This window comes from Coccinella septempunctata, chromosome 1 (genome assembly GCF_907165205.1).
Source record: "Coccinella septempunctata chromosome 1, icCocSept1.1, whole genome shotgun sequence".
Taxonomy (NCBI): Eukaryota; Metazoa; Arthropoda; class Insecta; order Coleoptera; family Coccinellidae; genus Coccinella; species Coccinella septempunctata.
The window spans coordinates 62873043-62895007 of NC_058189.1; the positions used below are offsets into that span (position 1 = coordinate 62873043).

At 35.5% G+C, this 21965-nt stretch overlaps 1 protein-coding gene across 4 annotated transcripts in view; it reads left to right on the forward strand.

Moving 5' to 3' along the window:
• Window positions 1-21965, forward strand: part of LOC123322730 (paired box protein Pax-5) — a 189478-nt gene that overhangs the window by 101797 nt on the left and 65716 nt on the right. The window contains exon 1 of one of the 4 annotated variants that reach the window (XM_044910725.1): window positions 14857-15247. The exons of the other annotated variants lie outside the window; for them this stretch is intronic. Coding sequence (XP_044766660.1) covers window positions 15193-15247 — 55 coding nt within the window. The 5' untranslated portion in view covers window positions 14857-15192. Of the gene's footprint in view, window positions 1-14856; window positions 15248-21965 lie in introns of those variants that run through there. 4 annotated transcript variants of the gene reach the window in all.

The following is a 21965-nucleotide window of genomic DNA, read 5'->3' on the forward strand; positions in this document are numbered from 1 at the left end:
TTGAACTAAAGAAAGTTCAATGGGCATTAACGACATTTCATGAGTGCCAACCTTACCCGATTTTAGTTACAAAAACTGAGAAAATTATTTCATGGCCAAATAAATTTGAAGGGAGTATACGAAATGATCGGGTTGATTATAATCCTTGACGAATTTAACTCGACAATACCTCTATCTGCCTTCAAATGGTGGAAAAACCTCCGAAAATAACGAAATAGGACGCCCTGTAAGCTACACCTCGTGTGCCAGCAGCGGCATGACAGTTCTCGGGCTATTTTTCAGGCAATGAGTCAACGAGACATCCTAAGCAGCTAGTGTTAAATTCATTCACTGGCTCAGAACGAAACAGGTCACACCCCGATGCCCCTTGGCATCCTCCAGACTCCGAGCAGCCTGGACCACACGCACATCTAGTGAGATGCTGCATTCATCCAGTCGCCCAAACGGTACGTAACAGATTGTTCGGGAAATACAGCCTATTACCCGGGTTTCCTGGATTATGAATAACGCGGAATGTCAGAAAATAGATCGGGGAGATGTGCGAAGAAAATAGAAATTTATAGAATATCAACCCAATAGAATTATTGGGAAAGAGTGATTAATTTTTTCATGCACAAAATCTAGAGCTCTGGTCATTCTCAGGAGTAGATCTATGAATTTTAGATTGAAAACCTAACTACAAAAATATTCAAACGAATTTAAAATACGAAAACTCAATAAATTCGAATGGTACCCATGTTTTTTTATAACTCATAGAGGATGAGTCTTTGACTCGTATAAATATTTTAACAGTAGATTCTTGAGATCAAAAGAAACACTTTTTCCTATACCATTTTTTCCGATTCAGCTCTGATAAAAATATGTAGCCATTTCAAGTTGTCACAAGGAGCTGTGCCACCCTTGGAAAAACAAATTTACCTTCAGAATAACCAGCTAAATCTGTTACACTACACATCTGTGGATCTTTTGAAGAGAGTTGCATTTGGTCAAAATGCCAAATTTTTCGAATTTCACAGATATTTTTTATCATCAAATTACTCGAAAATGGAGCATATACGAGAAAATATGAAGAATACTTCTATTTTACAAAACGGTCAAATATTCATGAGGTAGCGTCCAACTTGAATTTTTGCTATTTTTATGGTACGAAATGGTCATAATGAGAAAACTGGAAGACGTGGGTGATATCTTGTGTTCGAAAAAGATTCATCAAATAAATGAAAAACTATATTCCGAAATTCATTTCATAAGATAAAAATAAGATCTTTTATGGTTTTTCAACAGTCTGTATCTTTTAAACCGAACCGATTCGGAAAAAAAGGTAAAGGATAAAAGCGTTTCTTTTTACCTCAAGAATTTACTGTTAAAATTTTTGTACGAGTTAAAGAGTTTGTTTCCAGAGCACCTTTTAAAATTTTTTTTCTGAAAATGTGTGGATCCTAATGAATGGGTGGGAGCTATTCAAGTGAAATGATCTCGTCTTGGTGGTACCTCAGACTATTCCGCAAGATGTGCCAAACTTTGTTATTTCAAATGGTACACCCTAAATTTCAAACCTTTTTTGAATTCGCCACCAAATATTAACTATGGTTCATTGCAACTTCTTTCTATACCTACTCTTGATTATCACTAAGTGGAAGTCTTATTTTACCATAAGTGACATTGACACTTCAGTAAACAGAACGTTTCCTGAGCCATTTGGCTCAAATTCTGACTGAGAATATTCACTAGCAAGCAATAGAGGGAAACGTAAGTTTGGGTAAAAATATAAAATTATCAGTGAAACTAAAGCGACTTCGACTAATGCGAGTGAAAATGATAAATCTGAATCTGAAACCATAGCTGCGAAAGTGGCAGTAAAAGGAACATACTTGAAGAGCATGTAGTGCCATTTGCCCCATACATTGGTGAAAATTTCATTTTTATGGACGATAATGCCAGACCCCATCGTGCGCGCATCGTTCAGGAGTACCTTGAAGAGGTTGAAATCTCTCGAATGGAATGGCCAGCAAGAAGTCCAGATCTTAATCCGATTGAGCAGGTTTGGGACAACCTAAATAGAAGGCTGAGAAGTTCAGAAAATCATCCAGCTACTCTTAATGACTTAGGAATCCAACTCGGAGAAATCTGGGAGGATCAGAACATTTTAAGATCACTCATTTTGAGTATGAACCGTCGTTGCCGAGCTGTAATTAACGCAAGGGATGGAAATACCAAGTATTAAATCACTTATCAGCATTTCAGTATTTTGAAAATTGTTCATTTCACTTCTTTCACATAAGATTTGGTGAAATCCTGAATTTATCTTCCATTTAATGTGTCTTGTTTCGTTCAAAACCTTCCCGAGAGAACATAAAAAATAAGTTATAAAGTTAATGTAAAGTTAACTTTCATAAAAATTGAGATTTTCAGAATGTGCGTTGAGTTTTTTGCGCAGTGTAATTGACGATTAAAATTACGTTTCAATTTGACTCATTATGACGTGTATATCTATTTCTTCTTACCCCCAACATATATTTTAAACAAATTAATTAGTTGCTCCCTCCCAAGAGACGCCCCAATTCATTTCAGCACTCCCCGAACGTAAAAACGGGACTAAATATCAACCAATTCGTCTCTATATCCCACTCTGTGTTCGTGCTCCCCAGAGAACACCCCGCACTGAATTCTCGCCCCCCGAAAAGATTGATACTGTAATCTTCTCCGCAAAGCCTGACCCCAGACTTACGCTCCCAAAGTCATGTACATATTATCATACTATTATGACACGTCACCGGATGATGTATGACACAACTAACTCAGCCAAAGCTTCGACTGCCGCGCCACAGACTCGGAATACTCGTTATTCTTCACTGGAAATTGGCCTTTTCAGGAGAAATTTCCTTATTTTTTATATAACAGGTGGAACTCCTGAGTCTCCCAAGCGGGATACGAATTTGTGATATAAGCTATCACCACTACAGCCCAGCAGGTGAGGTCTGCCTCACCTGGCTCCCATATTGTGAAGGAAAACAAATTTAAGTATGTTTACGAGGATATATTGAAAAGCCTACTATAAAACCAAACAAAATTTCAATGTCAAAATATTTTATTACTCAACTTATTCTCCTCTTAATTTGATACATTTATTACAGCGAACCTGCAACATCTCTAGACCTTTAAAAAAAATGTTTCTTCTTGCTCTGCAAACCAGACCTCCACAGCTTTTATTACCTCCTCGTTGGAAGAAAATTTACGACCTTTTAAACTTTTTTTCAGTTGAGGAAAGAGATGATAGTCGGATGGAGCCAAATCTGGTGAATAAGGGGAGTTCTAGTAATTCAAACCCTAAATCACGAATTTTTTAGATGGCACCATGAGATTTTTGGGCAGAGGTGTTGTCCTGAAAAAACAAAGCACCTTTGGATAGCTTTCCGCGTCTTTTCTCTTTAATATTTTCCCGTAGAGTGGTCAGTAATGTCGAATCTCCGGTTATTGTTCTACAATTATCCAGAAAATCAATCATGATTACTCCATGGCAATCCCAAAAAACTGAACCAAGAACTTTTCCAGCAAATTTTTGGAGACGAAACTTCTTAGGTCTTGGAGAACCAGAGTGTCGCCATTCCATGGATTTTTGCTTTGTTTCTGGATCGTAGAAATGTAACCAAGTCTCATCCATAGTAACAATTCGGTTTTAGAAGTCTACATCGTTTTCAATCGAGCACAGATCGAACGCGATACTTCTACCCTTGCACGCTTTTCGTCAACATTCAAGCATTTGGGGATCCATTTTGCAGCAATTTTTTTCATGTCCAAATTGACGTGAACTATATGATGAACGCGTTCGTATAAAATATTCAGTGCTTCAGATATCCGTTTTAGCCCAATTCGTCGGTCTGATAAAATCATGTCATAAACTGCATCGATATTTTCAGGGACTGACACAGAAACTGACCTTCCCGATCGGTCATCATCTTCATTGGAAAATTTACCTCTTTTTGCAGTCCAATTTTTCACCGTCGCATGCGAAGAACATTGATCACCAAGGGTATTAAGCATATCTTCGTAAATCTGCTCACCTCTTAACCCTTTTAAATACAGATACTTGAAGATGGCTCGATACTCCAATTTTTCGATTTTCACAATTTCGGTGGAGTTATTGTTCGTTGCTATGATAACGCAATATTTTTCTATGCATGGAACTGGTCTAGGCTAACTAGATATCAATACATCCTCGTATTATTGAATTTCATTCAACTCTGCACCTACTCCTCGAATATTCCATCTACGCCAATGGCTTCCAATCAACCCGGCAAAAACCTCAAACTCGATTCGAGTATAATCAGACGAAGTTCCCATTTTTATGTGCCCATTAAATTTTCAACAATTTTTCTGTCGACCGCAACTATGCAATGAGTTCTTTTATACAACGATTGCCGTACCTTAATCTGGGTCAGTTTGTTAACACAATCTCTTCCTAATCATAAGTTCTACTTCTCCGAATGATTTATCGACTGTTTCATCGGTGTTGGCGTCTGTTTGTTCGCCATTTTTTTGGAGCTGTCGAAATGAGGCACTTTTTCGATTTCGAATCTGGGACGTTGGAGGAGGAGGATGTGAATAGCGTGGAGAATTTCATGTTTGCGTTGGCGTTAAACCCTGAAGGTGATAAAGCATACATTAATATATTGACGAGGTAATTTTTCAAATACTGCGACGTGGAGGGAATCATAAATCTCTTCATTATTCTATACTGCATTCACATTTATTTTAGCAGTCGGTTGGCCATGAAATAATTTTCTCAAGTTTTTGTGACTGGAATGGAGTAAAGTTGGCACTCATGAAATGTCGTTAATGCCATAACGCCGTTGCCACAACTAATTTCAATTTTTATTACGAAAATGCCGAAAGTGATTGAAAAAAGAGACAGGGTTTCAGGAAGTGCTATTTAGAATTCAGGCCCGCTCATTCAAATAGTTTTATTGCCTGATGATATTCCAAAATTCACAATACGTCATATGGTAGCGAACATATTCAATGTAGGAGAATTTATATAATGTTTCATCTGAATCTAAACGACTTATATTTCAGCTGAATATTTCCACAATCAGAAAGATTGTGAATTAAGAGGATGATAAAGAATTTCCTTCTCTTGGGAGACCCAAAAAAGTGGTGGCATTTGAGAATTTTTTGTTTTAGTGAATTAAGGCGAAAAGTTTACTACAGGATTTTCGATGAATGTCATCGTAGAATAAGTTCCCGAAAAATGATTTTTCTATTTTCCATTTGACTTGTCCTATACATTGTAAATGCCTCAATCATCAATGTATCAAGATGAACAGCCACAAATACGCGCCAGTTGTCCTGTTAATTGTTTATTCATGTTTGTTCAAAACTGAAGTTCATCTTGACTTGAAACTTCCTTTAATTCCTTTTACTTATATTGATGCAAGATGATTTTTGTTGAAGAATTCAACATCTTTGGAATTATCTGTTAATTCCTTCGGGAGATACCCATTCCCAACCACTGCATCATATGCATTTCATATTCGGGTTAATATTTTTGAAATCTACAAAGGATGTAACGTATTCAAACTTTGGACAAAGAAGATAACGAACATTAACTCTCCGCAAGCTTGTGCATATTATGATATTATACTGATCTCTTGTATTTTCCATGCAAATAATTGGATTTGGTATGCTTTCAATAAGTTTGTATGAACTTCAATTATGTTCGTCACATATTTTCCGAAGAGATTCGACATTGTGATAAAATACGTAATAACAGAAACTTTTACGTAGAACGGGCAACATAGCGTTGATGTAAAACACAAAAATGTATTGACAAGCGTCATAACCCCACATTTTCGTACTATACGGAGTGAAATGTGTCAAATTTCCATGGCCAACCGAGTGCTAAAATAAAAGTGAATGGAGTATAGTTATATCCGACAGAACACCTATTTGTACGGAAATTCTGTATCTCAAAATCTGTTCGTTAATTCAGAAAAGGTCATTTTGTTGTAAAAATTCTGGGACAGGTCAAGTATGCATTTTCGATAAACTTATCTGAGTATTTCAATTATTTTTTCTTGACAGCAATTAGTTTTATGGTTGTTGTGATGCACCAATCTTACTCCCATCAAAATGATGAACTTTTGCAAAATAAAGGTAATCTTCATGTTTTCTAGTATATTGCACCGTTTTCGAGTAATTTGATGTTCAAAAATAAAAAATATCTGTGATATCGGGAAATTTTCGTGCTGTTTAAGAGATCCACAGATATATAGTGTCATAGATTTAGCTTGTTATTTTTAAGGGAAGTTTGTTTCTCCAGGGGTGGTCCAAAGCTCATTATGAAAACTTAAAATGGCAATATCTTTTTATCAAAGCTGAATCAGAAAAAATGGTATAGTAAAAAAGTGTTTCTTTTGACCTGAACAATCTACTGTTAAAATATTCGTATGAGTCAAAGACTCACCCTGTATATCAGGTTTCGACAAAACTCATCTTATAATTACCTCTTTCGAATGTCCACAAGGTATGCCTCTAGGTGTACTCACAAAAAGATCTCTCCACTTTCAAACCCCCATTTCCCTTCATTTGTCTGCATAATTATAAGTAGATCGGTCGCCTCGTGTGATAAATGGTCCTGTCGGGATGAATTTCCAGTCGAATTTGTCCCTTGATCGCTCGGCGTTCAACTGGGACTATAGAAAATCCCGACGATGATTACGCTACGTCATATTTGCATATGGCTGTGCAGCGAATCTGTCAACGATAGTTTAGCCTTATTGATAATTCCTTCGAAACATTCGGAAGTAGACTGATGTTCCAGATTACGCTGGTTTAGCTGTAGTATATTTCGGTTAAAGATACATACATGCGGGTCGAAGCTGTACTATACAGGGTGTTTTCAAAGGTGAGGCTTTTTGACAGAGGGTAGAACTCATCAAAATAAGTCGTCTTACCAAGAATTGTCTATATGAAATATCCAAGATGGCTGAGATACAACCCCTAGAAGTTCGATAAAATTTCATTGAATTTCAAATACGGGACTGTGGAAGGTGACTCCGGCATCTCAAAAACGTAACAAAACATATACATGTGGCTGGACAATGAATGGTTCTTTACCAAGTTCATTTGATTAGATGCATCAGGTCACTTTTGAGAGAATCATAATTGTTGTATCGTGCAATTTAGGTTGAAAAACAAATGTAGAAAATCGAGGCAGTTTTTCGAAAGTGCTTATGTTAGATATGTTGAAAAGTTCTATGATGTTTCCCCATTTCATCCCACTTTTACGACGATTGTTGGAATTTGGAAGATTTTGATGCCCATTGTGAAAAAATTCGTGAATAATTTAGACGAATTTTATTGGTGAGATTTTGAAGGAGTATTCTATTTTTCACACTTAAAATAATGAGAAAAGTTCGGTAATCCTAAGTTTCCATTTTCATTACCACGTAAGTATCGAACGTGCCAATATCCTGAACGAAACCACATGGTCGAATCAGAAGATAAGTTTTTTACCACTGCTTTGCGATAATTCAGTTAACAAACGGTCTAGGGTCGTATTAGGATCTATTTCAGTAATCATTTTCAATTTTTTTTTAACTTTGTCTAGTTTTAAATTTTTTATAGGTGATTTTTGTTAAAACGCTTCATTTTGACCAGTTCTACCTTCTGTTGAGAAAAAACTTCAAATACACCCTGTATATGCAAAGTACAGGGGGTGCCAAATTCGAAGCTCACTGATACCATCTCGAGAACCATAAAACATAGAGGCAAAACCTTCAAGAAACCCGATCTCTTTTTTCGAATAAGTGAAAGAAGTAGAAAGAAAGCACATCATACTTAGATGTCTTGATTCATTCTCGAGTTACAGGGGGTTTCTGAAAAATGACCGTTTCAAATATTTGAATCATTTTCGAGATATTCGAAAAATTTCGAATCATTTTTTTTTTGTGATACTCGTAAGGGATCATAGAAATCAATTACCATTTCACAGTTAAAGAAAAGAGTCGGTGTTTTTTGAATGCGACATCCTATATTTTTCAACACATTTCTCAAAATGTCACTTGTTTCAAAGATAATGAGTTTTTCAATTTCATTATTGACAGGGGACACCTTAAATATTTTTTCTCTGAGTCTTATAGTTCCCGAAATGCTCTCAGTGGGCATCTAATTTGCGACAAACTGTACGTGAAAAGTTGCGCATACCGAATAAACAGGGTGAGTCTTTGACTTGTACAAATATTTTAACACTAGATTCTTAACTTCAAAAGAAAAACTTTTTTCCTATACCATTTTTTCCGATTCGGCCCTGATAATAAGATATGGCCATTTTAAATTTTCATAATGAGCTGTGCCACCCTTGGAAAACCAAAATTACCCTCAGAATAACTAGCTAAATCTTTGACACAATACATATGTGGATCTTTTGAAAAGAGTTGCATTCGGTCAAAGTACCAATTTTTCGAATTACACAGATACTTTTTTTTTACATCAAATCACACGAAAACAACGCAGGATATGAAAAAAATATGAAGAAAACTTTTATTTCACAAAACGTTCAAATATTCAGTTACAAGAGTTGGGTTCTTTGAATTTTTGGTGTTTTTTATGGTACGAAACGGTCATAATAAGGAAACTGTGAAATGAAGGTGAAATCTTGTGTCTGAAAAAGATTTATCAATTGAATGAAAAACTATATTCCGCAATTCATATCACTCGATAAAACCGTTTGTGAGATAAAACTAAAAATAATATTTTTTTATGATTTTTCAACAGCCTGTATCTTTTTAATCCTGCTGATTCGGAAAAAATGGTAAAAGAAAAAATTGTTTCTTCGGACCGCAACAATCTACTGTTAAAATATCTGTACGAGTCAAGGACTCACCCTGTATACATTTGTGCTGTAATTTTTATCTTATTCATGTGACTTTGGATAGACTTCTCAAATCTGTCAATTTCACCACAACCCTCTGGTGAAGCCATCTTTTCTCGACTGGTGAAAACTGATTTCGAATCCTTGTAATATCGAAAAAAATCAAATATCATAGTCGACAACACGACAGTCAATCAGCTAGTGACATGGGGAACTTGTAAACTTCAAAATCCCACCAATCGCCCTGTTTAAATTCCTCGTTCCGACGATACCAAACCGCATTCCCACCTTACAGCACATACCAAGGAAATCCCTCATTACAATCGAGAAATAAACACACGAACTCGCACACAAAACCATACATTCGTTACCTTGAGATCCTTGCGTCGAGACGGCCGGCTGAAAAATTTCCCACTACCTGATACAGGGGTATCGGAATTACAGGCGCGGGTGTCGATTACATCTGGGAGACTCCGTATTCAACAGATCACGTGAACGAGATCTACAAGTTACACGTTGTCGACTTGTTGACTGTATTAATTTTATTCCGAGCCGGGTTTATGAATGGGGTCCAGTTTTGAATAACACGTTTTCTGTAATAGTACCGGCCGACTGAGGTAGTATACGCTTCGGTGTCGATAACGAAAAAAAAATGCGTTTCCTCTTGTATTTGTATTCGATCTCGCCATGCTGATATGGCAGTTTTTCTGGTTTTGGATCACTCGTTATTTGTATTTACTATGTTTGGAAATGTGCCGAACATTCATCAGTTCATCAGAAGTGTAAATTGCACAGCTTATCCGATAGAAACGTTAATATATTATACAGTGTGGTCCAACGTAAACTTAACACCTCGATTTTCCGGCTTTAAAATGAAAATGTTGAAAATCGCTCGGACCTGTCAATTTCTGATTCCAAGGGAAACAACTTTTCTGTTCTTTGCATCCTCGTAACTGCAACCCCCTAATGGGGGTGAGCACAACCCCTTGATTTTGAATAGGGATGAGGGGTGTTGCGATACCTCATGTTGAAGATTTTATAGAGTGCTATCTGATCCTGAAATTTCGTTTCAAAATTTCGATCGATAACGAAATGACAGGTACAATAGTGAAAGAGTACTTACTTTTGTGATTAGTTTATTAAATACTGGAAATTCACTTCCATGCAGTAATACAGGGTGTTTTCAAAGATGTTTTTTTGACAGCAGATAAAACTCATCAAAATAAGTAGTCTAACCAAAAATTGTCTTTATAAAATATCCCAGAAGACTGAGATACAACCCCTAGAATTACAGTTGGGAAATATCGGTCCAAGGAACAAACACAAGAAACTATTCTTTCACGACGTTTCGGCACTTTATTGTGCCTTCTTCAGGCTAAAAAATGGAAAATTATGTTATAAACAGTGACATAGATAATATAAAAATATGATGGCATAATATTCATATAAATTACTAAAATTATCGATCTAATACATTACAAATACAGAATAGAATATAAAAAATATAAAAACACCGAAAACAACATTAAACATCAAAGCAGACTGAGCAAGACAACTGTATAGCAAGACAGGCCAAGGAAAAAAGGAAAAATACTCACTGTCAGAATATTAAAAAAAAAATTTCAATATTTTCATGTACAGAAAATCGTCATAAAAATGAAAATAAAACGGGAAAACGAGTTCTACCGGATCTAGGCATCGATGTATGTTTGCTTTTTGGGTCATGACACATCAAACGCAGAATTCAAATGAATGGAAGAAAAACGATCTACAAACACAACGGAAACACGAGAGACAACATGACACTTGCACAGTGGCGTAACGAAACGACCAAATATTTAACTGGGCTTTCAACATTTTGGAATCAAGTTGGAATATGCCACACTCAACGTACTAACGTCCGTACGTGCATTAACTGTGTTTGGGAACTTTTTTATATAAATCATCTCCTTAAAGCATATTTGGTCGTTTCGTTACGCCACTGTGCAAGTGTCATGTTGTCTCTCGTGTTTCCGTTGTGTTTGTAGATCGTTTTTCTTCCATTCATTTGAATTCTGCGTTTGATGTGTCATGACCCAAAAAGCAAACATACATCGATGCCTAGATCCGGTAGAACTCGTTTTCCCGTTTTATTTTCATTTTTATGACGATTTTCTGTACATGAAAATATTGAAATTTTTTTTTAATATTCTGACAGTGAGTATTTTTCCTTTTTTCCTTGGCCTGTCTTGCTATACAGTTGTCTTGCTCAGTCTGCTTTGATGTTTAATGTTGTTTTCGGTGTTTTTATATTTTTTTATATTCTATTCTGTATTTGTAATGTATTAGATCGATAATTTTAGTAATTTATATGAATATTATGCCATCATATTTTTATATTATCTATGTCACTGTTTATAACATAATTTTTCCATTTTTTAGCCTGAAGAAGGCACAATAAAGTGCCGAAACGTCGTGAAAGAATAGTTTCTTGTGTTTGTTCCTTGGACCGATATTTCCCAACTGTAATTATTAATTGGAACGAGATTTTCCTGTTCAACCCCTAGAAGTTCGACAAAATTTCGTTGAATTTCAAGTATGGGACTGTTTAAGGTGACTCAGGCAGCGCAAAAACGAAACAAAAATAAACATATGGCTGGACAATGAATGGTTCAGTACCAAGTTCATCAGATTAGATGCATCAGGTCACTTTTGAGAGAATCATAATTGTTGTATCCTGCAATTTAGGGTGAGAATAAAATGTAAAAAATCGAGGCAGTTTCTTGAAAGTGCTTATGTTATAATAGTTATGTTGAAAAAGTGCTATGATGTTTCCCCATTTCATCCCATTTTTACGACGATTGTTGGAATGTTCGAACAAGAAGATTGTGATGCCCATTGTGAAAAAATTCGTGAATAATTTAGACGAATTTTATAGGTGAGATTTTGAAGTTTTATTCTATTTTTTACACTTGTGTCCTAAGTCTCTTCTGTCAGTTGGTATCGAAATTAGCCATTTCATAAAATCGTGTAAGTTACTAAAAAATAATGAGAACAATTCGGCAATCCTAAGTTTCCATTTTCATTACCACGTAAATATCGAACGAGCCAATATCCTAAACGAAATCACATGGTCGAATCAGGAGATGATTTTTTTCTCACTGCTTTGCCATAATTCAGCTAACAAACGTTTTAGGGTCGTATTAGGATCTATTTCAGAAATTATTTTTAATTTTTTTTCAACTTCGTCATTTTGGAAGTTTTGTACCTATAAGTCATTTTTGGTGAAACGCTTCATTTTCACCACATCTATCTTCTGTTGAAAAAAAGCCTCACCTTCAAATACACCCTGTATATTATGTTTTGCTGAAAACATTACTCAAGTTTCCTGGTGTAATTTGACGGTATTCATTAAGGATCCGAGTTCGCATATTCGCAAATCATCCAGTGGCTCAGGTTGAGTAGCGTTAATCTTGGATTTCAGGTGACCCCATAGAAAAAAGTCTAGTGGAGCCAAATCAGGTAACTTAGGTGGCCTCAATATGTCCCCTTCTTCTTCTTTCATCTAAGAATTGACGCACCGATTGAACAAAATGAGTTCCTAGATCATACCATGGCTGATGAAGTTCTGTTAGGTAATAATTAAAGATGAATAGACTGATGATAGTCTCTCATGGGACTTCCCATTCGAAAGCTCTCAAGAAAAAAATAGTCCCCGCATTCATTCCGATCAATTTCTACGACCTAAAGGTAAAAAAACCCGAATCGCAAACTTCGTCGAAAAGTTTCCAAACTCCACCGAACAACTCTCATGAATCGAATCTGAAATTTATACGGCGCGCTCCCGCATAAGCCAAATCCGAGCAGCAGCCTGGACCTGGGAAGCTGTCCAAAGGGGACACAGTTCATCTCTGCATTCCCTCTTTCGATAAACTTCGCCAACGCAGGCGTTGACTAATCCCCGATCGGCCAATAGCTCGAACGGGGGGTGGCCAAGGGACGCCTGCGCCCCAAAAACCACCCCTAATGCTCCCCAGCCACCCTCCGACGTGTACCCGACAGATCTGCGAGACGTCTAGGGGGTGCCTACGCGGAGAAACACGGAAAGCTCAGGTATTACATTTTATAAGCACAACGAAAGACTTCAGTATACATTATTGACAACATTAAGGGTGAACATATCCGAAACAATATTTTTCAGCTTGATTCTTCTTGAAAACTAGATTATTCATCCTACGATACTTCAATGGACGAGTTCAGGAACGTTTGCCAACCTTGTAAATAATAGACAACACTCTTACAATGGAAACGTTTTTTTTTTTCAATTATATTTGTGCCTTTCGGTTGCTTTCGTCATTTTACAACCCTTGGAATGTCCCCGGCTCTCAAATCCAAGTGATATAGAAGAAAATTTATATTGAATTTTGAAGGTTTGTTTTGACATTATTCCGGCGTTTTTTTCGTGTTTCTTGCATAATATTTATGGTTTCATCCATAGACTAATAATTTATTTATTATTAGACTGTGGTTACATCACAGAACGCCTCAACTACTAATGTGTTCTGTGATCATATCATAGTCTAATAATGAATAAATTATGAGTCTATGGATGAAACCATAAATATAATGCTCGAAACACGAAAAAAACGCCTCAGTTATGTCAAAACTAACCTTCAATATTCATTTATATTCAATATAAATTTTCTTTTTATCACTTGAATTTCAGAGCCTGGGGCATTCCAAGGATTGTAAAATGATGAAAGCAACCGAAAGGTACAAATATAATTTTAAAAAATGATAAAAACCAAAATCTCGAAAAACTGAAAAATGGCTAGACTAATTCCCTGATGTGAACATAATATGCTAGTAGAATACTTTACTTTATACACTATAGTGTAAAGATTATTTCCAAATTCACTCACTTCTTACATTTCAGTATTACTATAAAGCAATATTGGTATGCTCAGTGCCTTCGTCTGTGGCGCGAACTTGAAGTTTGATATTCAAGTTAATAACGGCTCATAAATAACTAGTGATTAATGGATAATTGATAGACAATCAGTGAATAATGGGTCATTAATCACTAATCATTTATGAATATAATAATACTCGAGTCATAGATAATGATCACTTTTTTCACTTTATGCATAGATCCTGGATAAACAGATTTTCATTTCGAAACTTTATTTGCTCCAAATTTGAAGCAGCACACAACTTTTTGAGTAAGTATCGATATTGATAAAAACGGTGAGGAACCGTTTTAAAACTACCGCGGTCAGTTTATGGATTTCGTCACATGTCTCGAGCCTTGCATTGGTCAATTGTAGCTCATTCACCAAGGGATTACCCAATGGGAGAGTTTGAAAGCTTCTATGCTAATGACGAAAGCAATATTCCGCAAATCGATTTGGATGAATTTTGTCAGCTTTTAAATAGATGATACTGATGGATCAAAAGGAGGTTTTAATTGGAATTTGTTCTGAAATGATTGAATTGAATTAATTTTTTTTTATATCAAACTTTTCTCTGCATTTTTTTTCTCAGAAATTTTGTTAAGCTACCTTCGTTCTTCCTTACAAATACCTCATGAAATCTAATATCTCTAAATTCTCCCTTTTGAGGCGAAACCCCACGGCGATACCCCCTACCGGATTTGCAGGAAGACGCAAATCCGCCCCCCTTTCCGAAATTTTTCCTCAATGACATGGTAAAACGAGAATCACAGCCTGAATCAAATGCCCGTACATACGATACCCACCGTGACCGACAAAGAATGCAGCGGTGGAAGTAACAGAAACGTAATCCAATATATGTAAATTCAACCATATCTTAGGTGACATGGCAGATAATGTGGAAAGGGAAACGCCGGTACACCTTCGGATTGGTTACCCTTTAGGTATGCCAGCATAACTTTATGACATCCCAGAATGACAAATCCAAACCCCGCCCTACGATCTCGGAAAGGACTCTCTCTCTATCCAGCCTAGTCCCTGATTGTACCGCGCTCGCGTCAGGAGAAACTGGCTCGATCCATCCCGTCGCTCGACGAAAGCTCAATCTAGTCATCCAGTCTTCCTAACCGCCAATTAAACGTTTCGGCCCTATTGGTACGTCTTCGCCCACGCAGATAAGGCGATCGCCGCGACCATAAACTGAGTCACCTGGTTTTCGGAAATTTTCGACGGGTTTCGAACGTGAGATGAAGTGCGCCATGGTGTGACTCGGTGTTATGTTTGGGAGAGTTTTGTGAGACACTCTGTATAAGTGCGGTCCGAGTTTCAGTCAAGCTGGATTCATCAACGTTCGCGGCGTCTTTGCTTTCTTTGAGAACGAGAACAGCAATGGACTTGACCACGGCCTATAGATACAATCAGAATATGATGGAATATTACACATGTAAGGATCAGTTTTATGCCAGAATATCCAGTGAATTTGGCGCCCTCCTAGTTGTAGGGAGCTATATACCAAAAATGATAACGAACACTGCTTTTCGTCTGGAACTATTATTAACAAGCTGTTGGTCACCTCTGTTTCACTTATTATGAGAGTAATCTTTATTATTTCATCTTCGTCCTTTTGTTGTCACTTTGTGATTTCAACGATATTTCAATGAAAACAAACTTCGCCTCTCGCAGATCTCAAGTAGATAGAAGAATCATCTACAACAACAATCTTCATGATTGATTCAAAAGGACAAGTGATTAAACCAGAATGATAGCTATTTCAAGAAGAAAACAGTAGATTTTATTAGTTTTTACATTTATATTTCGTATTTTCTTCGTGAAAACAACAAATAAATTACCGAAAATGTTTTATCAGCATATAAGAAATCCATTTCCATTTACACCCAAAACAAATAAAAGAAAAGACTAGAAATTCAAATAAGAAAAATCAAAAACAGAGCACGTTTATTTTCACAAATCTTTCGAATAATTATGAAAATGTATCAGGACTTTCATGATTCTAAATCAATCTTCCTTCTATTAATTTGATAGATTCATTTGAAAATATCACAGTTACTCTTAAGCAATATTATGAAGTGGTGAATTTATTTTTAAGTCAAGATGTCATTATATAAAAAGCTTCACCAACACATAGTTTCTAAGATATTTCAATAAAAATCATGTTTGTTTCCGAAATCTTAATATGTAATTGTGAATTAGTTCATAAAAAAAGTCCTATGCGCGACCAAATGGTTCAACAAACGTGGAAATTATGTATCTCGATGGACATAATAGAAAATAGAATTTAATACAATTTTCATCATTCCTGAAATGAGAGGATTTTAGCTCGGCTATTACCAAAGTGTTTTTTTTAATGGTTTATTGAAAATTCCGTGATGAAATTGGTTTAACCCTTTCCACCACGTGAAATAAGACTCGGAGTGATATTATTTTTTTAATATTTATGCAGCTTGAATATTTTTCCTTATTCTAAACATTTGGGACGCATCTTTGGTAGAATACATATCAAAATTTTTGAATTCTTAAATATACTACATTCACATTTATTTTAGCAGTGGGTTGGGCATGAAATAATTTTCTCAAGTTTTTGTAACTAGAACGGAGTGAGGTTGGCACTCATGAAATGTCGTTAATGTCATAACGCCGTTGACAAAACTCATATCAATCAGTTCCATAATCAGAAAGATTGTGAATGAAGAGGATGACAAAGAATTTCCTTCTATTGGGAGACTCAAAAAAGTGGTGGCATTTGAGAATTTTATGTTTTAGTGAATTGATGCGAAAAGTTTACTACAAGATTTTCGATGAATGTCATCGTAGAATAAGTTCCCGAAAATTGATTCTTCTATTTTTCATTTGACTTGTCCTATACATTGTACATGTCTACCAATATACCTAATTATTATTATTATATCAACGTATTAAGATGAACGGCCACAAATACGCGCCAGTTGTCCTGTTAACAGTTTATTCATGTGAAATTTTTGTTCAAAGGTGAAGTTCATCTTGACCTGAAACTTCATTTTCCTTTTACTTATATTGATGCAAGATGATTTTTGTTGAAAAATTTAACATTCTTGTAATTATCTGTTAATTCCTTCGGGAGATACCCATTCCCAACCACTGCAACATATGCATTTAATCTTCGGGATAATATTTTTGAAATCTCATTCATTCATTGCTGTATCCCGTTACCGGGAATGAATCTACAAAAAGAAGAAGAAAAAAAAAAAAAAAAAAAATTCGAACAGACTTGTAACTTCTTAGTGAAATCTACAACTCATGTAACGTATTCAAACTTTAGCCAAAGAAGATAACGAACATTAACTCTCCTCAAGCTAGTGCATATTATGATATTATACTGATCTCTTGTATTTTCCATGCAAATAACTGGATTTGGTATGCCTTCAATCATTTTGTATAAACTTCAATTATGTTCGTCACATATTTTCAGAAGAGATTCGACATTGTGATGAAACACGTAACAGAAACTTTTACGTAGATCGGGCAACATAGCGTTGATTTAAAACCCAAAAATGTATTGACAAGCTTCATAACCCCACATTTTCGTACTATACAGAGTGAAATGTGTCAAATTTCCATGGCCGACCGAGTGCTAAAATAAAAGTGAATGGAGTATACCTTGTAAAATGAACAAAACAGATTATTTTACACCTAATTTTGAGTCTGTGGAAAGTCATATGTCATACCCCTTATTTTGCCCATATGTTACAAATGTTTAAATTGTTTTCATATCTGAATTTTGCAGCAATTTTTAAGTTGTTTTTTCGTTTGATACTGTAGTGTGTTTTTACATGAAATTTTTACCTATTTTCCTACACAGTGGCAGTGGGAAACATTTAAAATCAATCACTCTAGCTGGTATTCGAATTGTTACATTATTTCATCAATCCCCTTATGCAATTTCTATCGAATTGTTCTAACGGTTAAATTACCAATCTTCATCAAACATTTCGGACCGATCTAACAGTATTTTCACCACTGCCTCCCTTATTACCTAGATTTGTGGTGAATTTTCTAGGTTGAACGACGAGCGAATGACTAACTGAATGAGTCTGTGCAAATAGGTAGGAATTCTGAATATTGAAAGATCATTAGTTCATAAATTACTGGTAGCTGTATAAACGCGGAACTTTTGTGGCAACTAGGTACCACAAGTCGTGATTGAGCGAAGATTGATGAAGAACAGGAATTTTGCAGAGGATGCAATGAAGGTGAAGCTATTTGTATAAGAAGTTAACAGTTATCTGTTTGATTATTTTCGACAGCAATTCTATTATCAGAGGAATTTATCGTTGTTCTTATGACAACCATGCCGGGATATTGAAATAAGGCTTGAAAACTTTCGACTTATGGGTACTGCATCATTTTACGACAGGAATATCATAAGGACCAAGCATTATAGTATATTATAGACAGTTAATGACATGCTAATATTTCAGGTTGTGTGGTCGTCCTACGGAGATAAGTGTATATTAAGGTTTATATATCGGAAATTTTTCAATTCAATGGTATAATAGCAGAGAAAAAATTTCTTGTGAAAAATATTTAAGAGTTAGCCTTTTCAATACTAGTATACTCTATTCACATTTATTTTAGCAGTCGGTTGGCCATGAAATAATTTTCTCAAGTTTTTGTAACTAGAACGGAGTAAGGTTGGCACTGAAAACGTCGTTAATGTCATAACGCCGTTGCCACAACTAATATCAATTTTATTACGAAAATGCCGAAAGTGAAAAAAGAGACAGGGTTTCAGGAAGTGCTATTTAGAATTCAGATCCGCTCATTCAAATATTTATACCCTGATATTCTAAAATCCACAATACGTCAGACGGTAGCGAGCATATTCAATGTTAGAGAATTTATATAATGTTTCATCTGAATCTAAACGGCTATATTTCAGCTGAATATTTCCACAATCAGAAAGATTGTGAATGAAGAGGATGACAAAGAATTTCCTTCTGTTGGGAGACCCAAAAAAGTGGTGGGTGGCATTTGAGAATTTTATGTTTGAGTGAATTTATGCGAAAAGTTTACTACAGGATTTTCGATTAATGTCATCGTAGAATGAGTTCCCGAAAATTGATTTTTCTATTTTTCATTTGACTTGTCCTATACATTGTAAATGTCCTAAGGTACCAATACATACGTAGTTATTATTTTTATATCAATGTATTAAGATGAACAGCCACAAATACGCGCCAGTTGTCCTGTTTTGTTTATTCAAGTGAAATTTTTGTTCAAAGGTGAAGTTCGTCTTGACTTGAAACTTTCTTTTATTATATTGATGCAAGATGGGAAGAATTTAACATTCTTGTAATTATCTGTTAATTCCTTCGGGAGATACCCATTCCCTACCACTGCATCATATGCATTTCATCTTCGGGTTAATATTTTTGAAATCTACAACTGATGTAACGTATTCAAACTTCAGCCAAAGAAGATAACGAACATTATCTCTCCTCAAGCTAGTGCATATTATGATATTATACTGATCTCTTGTATTCTCCATGCAAATAACTGGATTTGGTATGCCTTCAATCAGTTTGTATAAACTTCAATTATGTTAGTCACATATTTTCAGAAGAGATTCGACATTATGATGAAACACGTAACAGAAACTTTTACGTAGAACGGGCAACATAGCGTTGATTTAAAACCCAAAAATGTTTTGACAAGCTTCATAACCCCCACATTTCCGTACTATACTGAGTGAAATATTTCAAATTTCTATGGCCAACCGAGTGCTAAAATAAAAGTGAATGGAGTATAGTAGAGAACACTAGCAAAATATATTTTTAATTTCTTTTTTCTCTCATAGAGGTGATGGTCTCCACTTCACACTGACGAGTGTTTTCATCGAATGAATCGTTGCTTATTTTCTTGATCCAAATCTTAGATTCGAATGAGAAATTGGTGATTTATCCTCGAGAACGGGGAATCGATAAAGCTATAGAGCAAATTTTCTTATCTCCTTGTCGATCTCACGGAATCCAGTTGCAGGTCCCATAGGATTCTACCAGTGCTCTCCAGTCCTCATCTCGAACCAACACTCTAATCTTTATTGATATATAAGCCAATTTGGGCCTGCACAATTGATATACAATCGCCTAATAACGCAGCTACCCCTACACTTCTGTTCTAATTCATCACTTTATCGGTGTCTCCATTCCCTCCCCAAATCATCGAACACATGTTGTGATACTTATCTGCTTATCTGATTATTTACCACTTCAAGAGCCGAAGAACGTGCTGAACAGAGTGCGAAAACAAGGGGATGGGAAAGAGTATGAAAATATATACGATGATTAGACGATTTCATCATCGTTACACGATTAATTTTGGGATTTATCATGATTGTCATCGAAATCCTAACGCCAAGATATTGTGAAGCCTCTTATATGCACGTGTTTTTGTTGTCACTGCGTTTTGATGAAACGTTTTGATGTAAGCGTTCTTTATCGAGTTTAGGTTTAACATAAAATCGGTCAAGTGGAGAAGGTTGTGTAATTCTACTGCTATACTTGAAAAAACGCCTCGGACCTTTTATACAGTGCAGTTTTCATCACTTTTGCGAAAAGACGTTTCAAAAGTAAAAGCACGCGGTTGGCCATGGGAATTTGATATTCAACGCTGTATATACTTCATTTACTTTTATTTTAGCAGTCGGTTGGCCATGGAAATTTGACACATTTCACTCTGTATAGTACGAAAATCTGGGGTTATGACGCTTGTCAAAACATTTTTCGGTTTTAAATCAACGCTAGTTGCCCGTTCTACGTGAAAGTTTTTGTTATTACGTATTTCATCACAATGTCGAATCTCTTCGGAAAATATGTGACGAACATAATTGAAGTTTATACAAACTGATTAAAGGCATACCAAATCCAGTTATTTGCATGGAAAATACAAGAGATCAGTATAATATCATAATATGCACTAGCTTGAGGAGAGTTAATGTTCGTTATCTTCTTTGGCTAAAGTTTGAATACGTTACATCAGTTGTAGACTTCAAAAATATTAACCCGAAGATGAAATGCATATGTTGCAGTGGTTGGCAATGGGTATCTCCCGAAGGAATTAACAGATAATTACAAAAATGTTAAATTCTTCAACAAAAATCATCTTGCATCAATATAAGTACATAAAAGGAATTGAAGGAAGTTTCAGTTAAGATGAACTTCACCTTTGAACAAAAATTTCATATGAATAAACAATTAGCAGGACAACTGGCGCGTATTTATGGCTGTTCATCTTAATGCATTGATATAATAAAATAATAATAATTAGGTTTTTATTGGTACCTTAAGACATTTACAATGTATAGGACAAGTCGAATGAAAAATAGAAAAATCAATTTTCGGGAACTTATTCTACGATGACATTCATCGAAAATCCTGTATTGAACTTTTCGCATTAATTCACTCAAACATAAAATTCTCAAATGCCACCATTTTTTTGGGTCTCCCAATAGAAGGAAATTCTTTGTCATCCTCTTCATTCACAATCCTTATAACTGTGGAAATATTCAGCTGAAATATCTATAAGTCGGGTATAACTATGTATTTGAATGAGCGGACCTGAATTTCAAAAAGCACTTCCTGAAACCCTGTCTTTTCTCTTTTTCAATCACTTTTCGACATTTTTGTAATATTAATGGATATTAGTTGTGGCAACGGCGTTATATGACATCAACGACTTCTCATGAGTGCCAACCTTACTCCGTTCTAGTTACAAAAACTTGAGAAAATTGTTTCATGGCCAACCGACTGCTTAAATAAATGTGAATGGAGTATAGGTAGTTATTTGCATGCAAAGAACGAGAGATCAATTTTTAAATATATATTTATTTTTTCTATGGGAGAAAATTGAATTATTGACATATAATATGCAGTCGCTTGAGAAGAGTTAGTGTTGGTTATTACCTTTGGCTAAGGGTTGAAGACTTCACAACAGTGATTAAATAAGAAAAATCAACTCAAAGATGAAGTGCATCTGAAGCAGTGGTAGGGAATGGGTATCTCTCTAAGGAATTATGGCTGTTCATGTTTCAATACTTTAATATAATATATATTTATTGATTCCTCAAGACATTCATAATGTGTAGGACAAGAAGAAATCGCAGATAT